At 30.0% G+C, this 10,550-nt stretch overlaps 1 protein-coding gene across 3 annotated transcripts; it reads right to left on the bottom strand.

The window, feature by feature from the left end:
• Positions 1-565: 565 nt before the first annotated feature.
• On the bottom strand, positions 566-10,297 carry LOC106467407 (E3 ubiquitin-protein ligase Topors-like). 3 transcript variants are annotated; one of them, XM_022395589.1, is made up of 2 exons: positions 10,138-10,297; positions 566-5,722 (listed from the first exon to the last, which is right to left on the bottom strand). In XM_022395589.1, the coding sequence occupies exon 2, from the start codon at positions 5,712-5,714 to the stop codon at positions 3,852-3,854; it is 1,863 nt and encodes a 620-aa protein (XP_022251297.1). In that variant the 5' UTR covers positions 5,715-5,722; positions 10,138-10,297; the 3' UTR covers positions 566-3,851. The 3 variants fall into 3 exon arrangements, with proteins under 3 accessions (XP_022251297.1, XP_013783210.2, XP_022251296.1); XM_013927756.2 differs by lacking the exon at positions 10,138-10,297 and adding an exon at positions 9,995-10,118 and having other exon boundaries at positions 566-5,718; XM_022395588.1 differs by lacking the exon at positions 10,138-10,297 and adding an exon at positions 9,771-9,955 and having other exon boundaries at positions 566-5,718.
• Between the last annotated feature and the right edge of the window lie 253 nt (positions 10,298-10,550).

Here is a 10,550-nt window from a genome sequence, read left to right on the forward strand (position 1 = left end):
AAACTTTCATATTTCAGCCACACTTCAAAAGCTGTGATCTAATGTCTATGTTAGCTGTGTTTAATCACCACTAAACTAATTCTGATGCTTTACTTTGAATACTAGAGAGAGTAAGAAAGAGATCCTAGCCTATATTTGACTTTTATACCTAAAAGGACAAACAATCAAATTTAATGCTTTTGACCACCCTGTAAATTTACTGTAAAAAAACTTAGCCTCCTGACTATAAAGAAAACACAGTAATAATTATTTGGATTTTAAACATCTAATAATATATATTTTTTAAAGTTGCATAAATAAAAATATGTGCAAGTATATCATAATACTGACTTACATGTTTACATTTTTAAAGTTACAGAACTACAGAGAAAACAATTCTAAGAAATAGACACAAAAATATATTCTTGAAGAATCCAGCAACTAAAAAGAATGAAAAAAATCCTCCCTATTTTATCACTTACATTTCTAAAGTAAAATAGTTTCCTGAAAATAAACTACATAATTCATAACCATTATATCAAATTGAAAATAATGGTATATATAAATCAAATTGGTATATATTCAGTTTATCTTGTAAATATTATTCATTAATTTGGTGGTTAAAACAATATAAACTTCCAAGACATTGAATCTAAGCATATACTAATTCTTTTATTATTCAAGATATGATTTTATTTCACTTAAAAAAAAAAAATTATTGAATTCCTTCCCAGTTGATAAACTTGTCCTGACAAAAAATTCTCACACTTAAATCATATTTCCAACATGTTTGGATTCCAAAAAATGAACATGGTGTCTACTGGTTTCCAGATGAAACATCAGTGCTACTGGAATATGATTTTTTTTTTTTTAGTTTTGAGAATATATGCTTCAGAAATGATTTAAAATTCTAGTAAATAAGTCTCATTAAAATTTTTACCGAAAAATAAAAACAGACCCTTAATTTATGAACACATTGGAAAAATCTTTTAATATCCATACCTTTACAATTATATTTACATTCTTCCAAATAAAATCTTACTAAAGGAGTATAAAAAAAAAAAAATAGTAGCAGGTACTTGATGAAGAAACAATCAGTGCCAAAATCATAAAACTGTGTGAATGAAATATTTAGTTAACTACAACTACACAAAATCTTACATCTTTTACAACAATGACAAATCTTCGGAAGTACGATGGGTAACATAATAGTTAATCCTGGCTTAAAGAAAACACGTGAGAAAAAACACAACACACACACACACAGGAGTGTCATGTATAAGAGGCTCATAAAAGACTCACTGACCACTTATGAACACTCAGTATGATGACCCCTAAACATGTGTTGCTTAATACAATTTTCTATGGACTTTTTATTTTACTGATACCATCTGTAGTTGTGTGATTACATGTTTTAATAACTTATACACATACCTCTTGCTATACGTAACTAATGTTATTATGTTTTGTACATGTATAGGACAAATACTATTATTTTCTTCATTTAGAACTCTGATGATGCATTGCCTTGAACCTTGAGAGCCATTTCACTGAAAATGAACTTTCTGAAATTATTTAGAATGTGTAATATGGTAATAATTTTGAAAGTTAAAAAGAAACATCGTACTTAAGTTACGTTTTTTTATTAAGTGTTCTTTTTTCTTGCTCTAACTTTTTCACTGCCAAGGCACATACATGGGACACACTAAATAACCTTTATTTTACCTTTGAAAACTGCAATATTATTGGAAATTTGTACCACCATGAAGAAAAGGTATTTCTTTTAAAACTATCCAAAGTTTACAAATTTAAAGTTTAAAATAAATAATGACATATTAAAACGTGTATCTTGGTGTGTTTTTATTGTGCATCTAAAAACAATCCTGGCACTGGGAGAGTTGTTTATCTATAAACATGACAGTTATATATATATATATAATAAAAGGGAGAGAGTTAAATTGAGGTTCCACCCACACCACATATCTATTTTAGTGACTGATAACATCTATGTACATGTACACTTCTACACACACACAATACCTTAAGTGTATGTAACACAAATTAAAGTTTATTGATTGGTAAACAAGTGACTGATTATTAGTTTTGGATATCTATGCAAAGTTATACAAGAACTATCTGACCCTAATATAAATGATAAGCCAAAGGGAAGACAGCTAGTCAACAGCATCCACTGCCAACTTTTGGGCTACTCTAATAGCATAGTGGGATTTGACCCTCAATCTACAAGTACCTCCAAACTGCAGAATGTAATTTCCCAGTAATGGGATCCAAACTACTGATCCTTGGATCCATAGTCAGGTATGCTAATCACTAGATTATGTCATCCTGAATGAAAAAGTTACTGGTACTGATCATTTTGTGGATACTGTACTATATATCATAGATTATTTCAAATAGAAATTTAAGTTATAAATGTAAGTTATAATGTATGTCATAATGGTCAGTATACTAATAAAAGAGCTGTAATGATAGTACCACCAATTATATGGACCTACCTTTTTAACAGAGGTTAAAAAAAAAAGCCCAATTTTTGTAAAATTACTAAAACATTAATAACCATTAGAAGAAATAATACAAAGAACTTCAACAGAGGTTCCTAAACTGTAGAAGAAAAATATTTGTCACAAACAGTCACATACTTAACTTTAACAGGAAAACAAAAGACAAGCTTTAAGGTCTTCAAGGGCAGTCACGTGGTGTTACACCATGTAGTGTTAAGAAAAGTTGGTTAAAAATATTTTGGAATGTAAATGCAATAAAGTTTAATTCAACATTGCATCAAAATATATGATGTACATATTTAAGTTATAACCACTAAACCTGTTAAAAAATATAATTTTTGATCCCTAAAAGCTATTTCCAATTACAATACACAAAACAAAGCTTTTCTAGTTAAGTCTACCTATACCTCTTCCACATACAGCCGGGGTGTACAAGTTATATCCTGAGAAAATCAACCACATTTAATAATTACATTGTCAAACAACCCAAACTATATTGCATTTTGTAACTTAGTAAGACATATGTAATAGAAATTAGTAATAAAAAAGGCATTCTATATCCTTTAACATTTGTGACAAACATACTAGGGTTAATACAAGTTATCAAGAGCAGTGTTATAACTAGTAAAAATACACTTAGTAGGAATACATGTCTATATACATTATGTGCTACTTAAAAATAACAATAATTATATTAACATTTAATCGTGATGAATAAATTTAATCCATATTACATATTCCACATACATCAATTGGTTTATTTCAGCTATATATATATTCATAAAATAAAAAGTACATAAAAAAATGAATAACCTACAACATGTTGATTAATTTAAAATACAATACATACATCATCATCAACACACAACACAATCACAGACAATATACAGGACTGTTTTCACATAAATGTTACACAAATGCTCAGATATATATATATATATATATATACAGATTCAATGCTAATGAAATACTTAAACATTTGTTTTTAATCAATCAAACCATAATTCTTTGAATTTCTTCCTCTTTTTCTATACCACAATAGATTACTTTGGTTTGATATCAACATTGAATGAAATCCAATTGTTTAATGATAGCTATCAATGCAATTTATATTAATGGTAAAACCATTTGTAGATGGTTTTTTCAGACTGCATTCAAAGAGATGTAATACAGCCTTTCACAGTAACATCAGTTTTTTATGTTATTTTGAAGTACATGAACCACAGCAGTGAACTTACCTTGACATGCATGTACACTTTTCAATTTCAGTGAAAACTTTAATAATGCCAACTACCAGTTAGTTTTAATCCTATGAACCTAGCAAGGTGAGGAATATTTTAAGACCAAATTTTAATCGCTGTATGAACTTGAAGAATACTGGTGGTAATGATGGTCACGAAATTTATGTTTTTTTGATTTCTTGTGCTTTCGTTTATGCTTAGATCTGTAATGTTTCCCTTTATGCTCTCCTGAATAGGAGTCGTTCTTTCTTACACTAATCACGAGACTTTTCAATCTCTGTTCTCCTTTTTTACGAAAAGAAAGTGAATAGGTACCAGAATTTTCCGAATCACCAGCAGTTACTTTCTTTGGAGAAAGAGAGTGCTCACTTCTTGATCTTCCACGAAAATGCCTACCTAAACTAGGCGTGGGAGATTGAGTTGATGATCCACATGTGTTATGCCTTGACGAGTTCCATCTACGTGAGGAAATTTCAGAACTGCTACTTCGATACAATGAACTTTTCCTAGAAGAAGAAGATGAATGTCGACCATTTCTTCTGCGAGACTTTCTGTATGACCTAGATCTCCTACTTCTACTACTTTTGTAACTTTTAGGTTTCTCTTTAGGTGAATTTTGACCAGTGCTTCTGCTATTTTCTAGACTAATATCTTTCAAAAACTTACTTTTAAGGTCTTGTTCATCACCCGAAGTTGAAGCTATATCAACAAGTTCAGGAGTCCTTTCTACTTTTGGCTTAATATAAGCAACAACAACACAGTCAGAACTACTGTCAGAATCCTCTATAACTTGGACCTTATTTGCTTCCATGTGGTTGAGAGTTTGGCTGGAATTAGCAGTAGCTTGCATATAAAAACTACCAAGTGATGACACACCTGGGACATTTCCAACTGCTAATGGATCACTATGAAAATTTTGATTTGAAAATGATTCAGAGGTCCCATTTCTAATTGATGTTGGAAAGAAAGGTTTGCTCTCCTGTGGATTAATGCTGACAACATCAATGTCAGATTCAGAGCTGTCACTTTCACTATCCTTTTCCTTTCTTGGTTCAGTTATATCATAAACAGCTCTACGATCAAAGGTGACAAGGTCATAAGGAGATCGAGCAAAGTTAAAAAATTCATGTACAAAATGATTTGTATGATCTCTGAAAAAAGGATGCACATGTTCAAAAAATTCTGGACTTCTGATGTCATAGCGCATAATTAATGCTAGAATTAATTCCAGAAGGAAAGCCAATTGACTTTCACCACCGTCACCTAGCAAAGCCAACAATTCTCTATTCAGCCATGGTATAAGTCGGTGCGTACATGCAGGATTCTGCCTATAGAATTCAGGTGAAGTGTCTCGGAAACGTCCTGTTTGTCCATCAACAAGAGGCTGCACCCACAGTCCACTTTCATAAACATGACGTCTGAAATTACTTGTAGAAATATGATGTCCCCTGTTTCTCCTCACTGACTGAGGTGTTACATGAGGAGCATAGGTAGATCGATAATTGTGAAATTCAAGGCTTCTTTCAAAATGTATCTGCTGTCTTCTTTCTACTGTTAGGGTAGATGAGTAACGAAACCGTCTACTGGAATTATCAGAAGGGAGATTACTTGGCACATTCTGCACATTGATCAGGTATTGATCGTAATCTTCCAGAGAACGAACATTGTGAATAATACTACGAAATGATTGCTTACAAAGTGGACATTCAGCTTTGATTTTTGACCACTCTACTAAACAAGCAAAGCAAAACGTATGGAAGCAACTGTCTGTGAAAGATTTGTTCTCAGGTTTCCCCAAACATATGGCACAGCTTGGTTCAGGAGAGATTCTTTCCTCAGAAGATTGATTGTTATCTTTGGTACTGTCTTTTTGTTCTTCTTGACTCTCTGAAGTTACATTTAAAATGCTTTCACTGCCAATGTTAGGCTCAAAACCATGCTCTTCAACACTTTCTTTACTGTCCATATTCATTAGTCTATAAACAGAAAATTTGCTTGAAAAATTATATCACAGAGATCAATATGTACAAAATATTTAAAAAAATATCTATTAGTTATTTAACAGTGATAGAGGTTTATCATCTTTTTTTTAAATTATTTTAGCACTTCTGGTTATGACAATTCAGAAACCCTAATTTCATTTAGTTTCCTCTTGTGAGTCATGATACTAATCAATTAAGGTGAACAAAGTTGAATCAATTGATAATAGCAATGAAAAATTGTAATGACAATATTTTGGTTAATAGATATTTGGAATCATTAAAAACAGTAATAATCACAAACACTAATTTCAGTTAGTTCATTATTTTCTTGAACTTAATTGGTTTAATCATAATTTTGTTTACTGGATAGTTGGAATAATTGTAAATACTAGTTTATTATTTTAATTAATTCATCAGTTGTAACTTCAATTAATTATTTTACCTGACACTAATCAAGGCTCATAGGTAATAAGTTACATTAACTAATCAAGTTAATTGCCCACCTCTAATGCTGAATGCTTTCCTGGTAACACACACATACAATATAAAAACAAAGTTCAAGTTAACAGGTGAGATGATAAGCAATAAATGTTGCTACCAAACCATAAATAAAGATAAATAAAGCAAAGAAATTATTAGTGGTTTTATTCAATATTGCTATGCCACTACACCTATATTCAAGCATATATATTTCTAAATTTCTCATTCAACCTCACAAAACAAACACATATATACATATTTTAAGTATGATAGTACTTAATAGTAGGGGGGTTGAAAAGGATTCCAAATAATTCATATGCTGAAAAACCACCCTATCGAATTCCTAAGCAAAAAACTGACCATTCAAGTATTGGTTACAATATATTATGTGCATATATAATAGTAATACACTAAATTTGTTGCTAATATTTCTCATATAACAATTAAGAAATTTCTAAACAGCAATTTTTTTCATGTACTACCTACCTACCTGATCAGCAGACTGTCACTAAAAGATTTCTCCAGCTTACTTGACTGGTGTGTGGGTATTTGTTTTGATATTCCGATAAAAATCCATATATAGACAAGTATAATATAAATGGTAAACATATCATGCACATACTTAAATATTTTTTCAACCCAACAGCTGGCACTACGTATCGATGGATAGACACATGACAGTTTCTAAAGGTAAAGTATATACTTTATACAGGTATAACGTAAATAGTAAAGAAACAAGAGTATTCAAAATTATGAATTTAAAAACGAAGTAGGGATCCTGCTATAAAAAGTAATAGAACAAGAATTAAAACCGTAATGACAAATTTATAAAATTTAATCCCTACCTTGGCAGCTTGATACACTTATCTGTAGGCCATAGAATTACATTTTATGAATTTATGATTGTGATTTCAATTCTTGTTTCATTATGTTTTCAAAATTCAAAATTTTTTAATACTCGTGTGTGTGTGTGTGTGTCTGTATATTCACCTATAGAAATGTTTTTCAAACATCTTAATAATTATAAATGTCTGAATCTAGTGATCAACTGTTTTCTGCTCTTATAAAAATAAAACTCATACTTTACGGCTTCTATTCATAACTAATTTTTTTTACAATGTAATACAACAGTATTTTATCACTGTAGTTTTCAAACATCAATGTTTAACTGAGGGAGTGTTGACTGAAGTATCTGATTACATAATAAATCCTGCAAGAGCAACCATACGCCTCCAAAGGAAAATATTAAGTTTACTCATAGTTTTGCTTTCAACCCTTTTCATTTTGAATCACGAAAAGTTGCACTTTTTAACATGTGATAAACATGTTAAATGGTACTTTTTTATTTTAACAGAAAAAACGTTAACATCACAATTACATCTTGAATTTTAATTTCTTTTATTTGAGCTAGCTTATGATCCTCATCAAGCTTGATAAAAAAATGACACAATTCATATGAACATTTAAAAGCAGAGAACATCAATATTAAAATGCATCTTGAATAGCATACACTAATGGAACAATCCAACTGCATAAAACAACAATGAATTTGTTTAACAACACATGCTAAAGTTAATTAAAACTGCATTAAAAACTTACATATCATTTTTGTCCCTTAAATGTTATTAATATTAACTTTCAACCAGAGCAAGCTATGAACATTAGAGCAAAATTAAAAACCAAGTTATATGTTATGGTAACCAGTTATAATTGATTGATTTTTTATAGTTATTGGAATTGCACTTCAAGAGATGAATTTTAATAAATATTTAGCAGTTAACTTTGATTATTTAATTTCATTGTTTCAATAATACAAAATACTCAAAATATTAAAGCTTCATCCATTTGTGTCACTAGAATACTGCTCCTTCAACACTCTGATATTTCTGTCTATTAAGGATTTTTCAAGTCCTCTATAAAATTTTTAAAAGATCAATCTACCACAGGTTCAAACTATAATCCTATTAGTTTGACACCTGTTGTTGACATGATTTTAGTCTATTATCAGAAGTTATTTAGAAATATTACCATTAATTAATTTTTAACTTGGTCTTACAAATGTGTTTTCTGGCCATACCAATTTTTTTTAATAGGGTCTCTGCTTCTGTGTCCTCCAGATAATCTTTTAAACATTGATAATATCGCCTCTTAACCTTCATTTCTCAAGAGAAAACAAGTGGCAATTGGTAAGTATTTGATGTAGGCCTATGGCTAACATGCTATAAATTCAGTGTTTTGTTTGACTAATAAAGGCTCTTTATGTGTGATTTAACTTTACTTAAACGTGTTTAAGTGCAAATATATAAATAATGAAATTGTAAAAACTTTGAACAAATACTAAACTTGACCTGTCAATAAAATGAATAATTATTTATGTTTTACACACTTTAAAACTAGTCCCCCTACAGCCACAGGAATACCAGGAAGTACAAATATCATTCAGGGCACTATTACAAATAACACTTGCTGTAATATTACCCTTTTAGAAATTACCATTAATTTTATTTTGGTTGAAATTGTTATGCAACAGATAATGAGGTGAAAGATCCACCACTGTTTATTATATTCCGACTCTCTTGTACTATCAGAGTATCAATTCTTGGTCATACTCATAGTCTTAAACTTTAAGTTAAAGGGAAAAGGCAGTTCTAAATAATATGCTATCAAATATAAGTTTTAGACTAAACATGTACATTCCTTATGTTAAGAACCAATAAATTAACATTTGTTATTTAAGTTTTTACTTATAATTTCTATCACTACTACTACTAGTAATAGTTGAAAATTACAAAATAGGCCAACAGGCTACAATGCTAATACTCCTAATATTATTAATATTAGCAACACACTCACAGGCAAATATTCAGGCTTTAGATTACTAATTAGCTCTATTGAATTATAAAAAGTTAATACGTATTATTACTATTAGAAGTAGATCTGAGGCCTACTACTATATCTGAACTTGGAGCTTAAGAAACAGAATAACACGTTAATTGTAATTGAAGAGCAAAAGTAACACAACAAAACTCAAAAATCAATACTTTGTAGGTTGTATTTGTACCTCACCTGCAGATAAGTATTATTACTAATATTAGTATTCTAATACTATTAGCATTATAACATTAACCAGTAAAACTAAAACTAGTAAAAGTTTTTTTATTTTTCAAAAATATGGATTTCGGAGTTAAAACTTAAACTGACCAACTGTAAACTGTAACTTGCAAGGCTTCGTGTTCAATTGGATCCACATGTATCGTGTGTAATTACTTGAATAAACCAAAAATAAATTTATCCTATTTCAGTATGCTTAACTAAGCTCTAGTACTAGTACAGTGTTCGCTGATTATTAAAATTAAAACTAGTAAAACTACAGTAATACTATTATATTTATAATAATAGTTATGGTATTGATGCTATTTATATGATTTGGGATAGGCCTAGGCCGAGTCCAATAAGTTTGTGTTAAGCCTAAACTAAGTCTTTGAAGATTTATTTTCATTACTAGTTTCACTAAGTGGGTCCGTTTTTTAAATTTGACAAAAATTTAGAAACAACGAATAAGATACCTGGTAGTGGTAGTACAGACTACAGTACATATATAATCAGTAGCCGTCATTCATTTTTGTGGTTTACGTAGATGTACAATTAACATATCGGTTCACTTTTGCTGCTGTGCTGTTAGTGTTCAGATTTACTTCAGAATAAAACTTAAAAGATATACTATCTTAGTAAACCACCTCACAACTTTACATAACGACCAACTTAAAAAACAAATTAATATCTAACTAACGTTTTTGTCCTTCGCTTTTCCAATAATTACAAATAGCGCCACCATGCCCTCAAGTTTATCGCAATAATAACATAGTTGTAGGGAAATCATCAATACACTGCATAGGTCTAATTATATAAGTAATCAATGAACTTTTTTACCGTTTTTTTCTTTGCTTTCTATTTTGCAAGCATTTGGCCTAATAGAACTCCGTAGTTTCAACAGATGAATTTTTACGTAATAATTTTATCATCCATTTTGAATCTAAAGATTGATCGAAAGTTGCTGAACAAACTAATATAAATTCGATGACGAGGAACCCACTTTGAGACTAATAATGGCTGGAGACGGCTTAAATGGGTAATGAAGAAAAACATTAATATACTGTCATGTTAAACTTATATTAAAGTTTTTCTTCATTACCCATTTAAGCCGTCTCCAGCCATTATTAAACTAATATAAAATATATAATTTCACGTAGAAATCGATTTTTAATAAATTTACATCACAGCCCAAACATAAATTGGTAGTGCCTTAATTTATAAAACATGATAACTCACAATTTTCAAAATACATG

Source organism: Limulus polyphemus, unplaced genomic scaffold (assembly GCF_000517525.1).
Source record: "Limulus polyphemus unplaced genomic scaffold, Limulus_polyphemus-2.1.2 Scaffold2603, whole genome shotgun sequence".
In the NCBI taxonomy this organism is placed as follows: domain Eukaryota; kingdom Metazoa; phylum Arthropoda; class Merostomata; order Xiphosura; family Limulidae; genus Limulus; species Limulus polyphemus.

Coding starts and splice junctions, on each gene's coding strand:
- LOC106467407 (XM_022395588.1), bottom strand. CDS start 9,820: ATGACGGCTACTGATTATATATGTACTGTAGTCTGTACTACCACTACC. Junction 5,719..9,770: donor GTCTGTACTACCACTACCAG/GTATCTTATTCG, acceptor TTCTGTTTATAG/ACTAATGAATATGGACAGTA.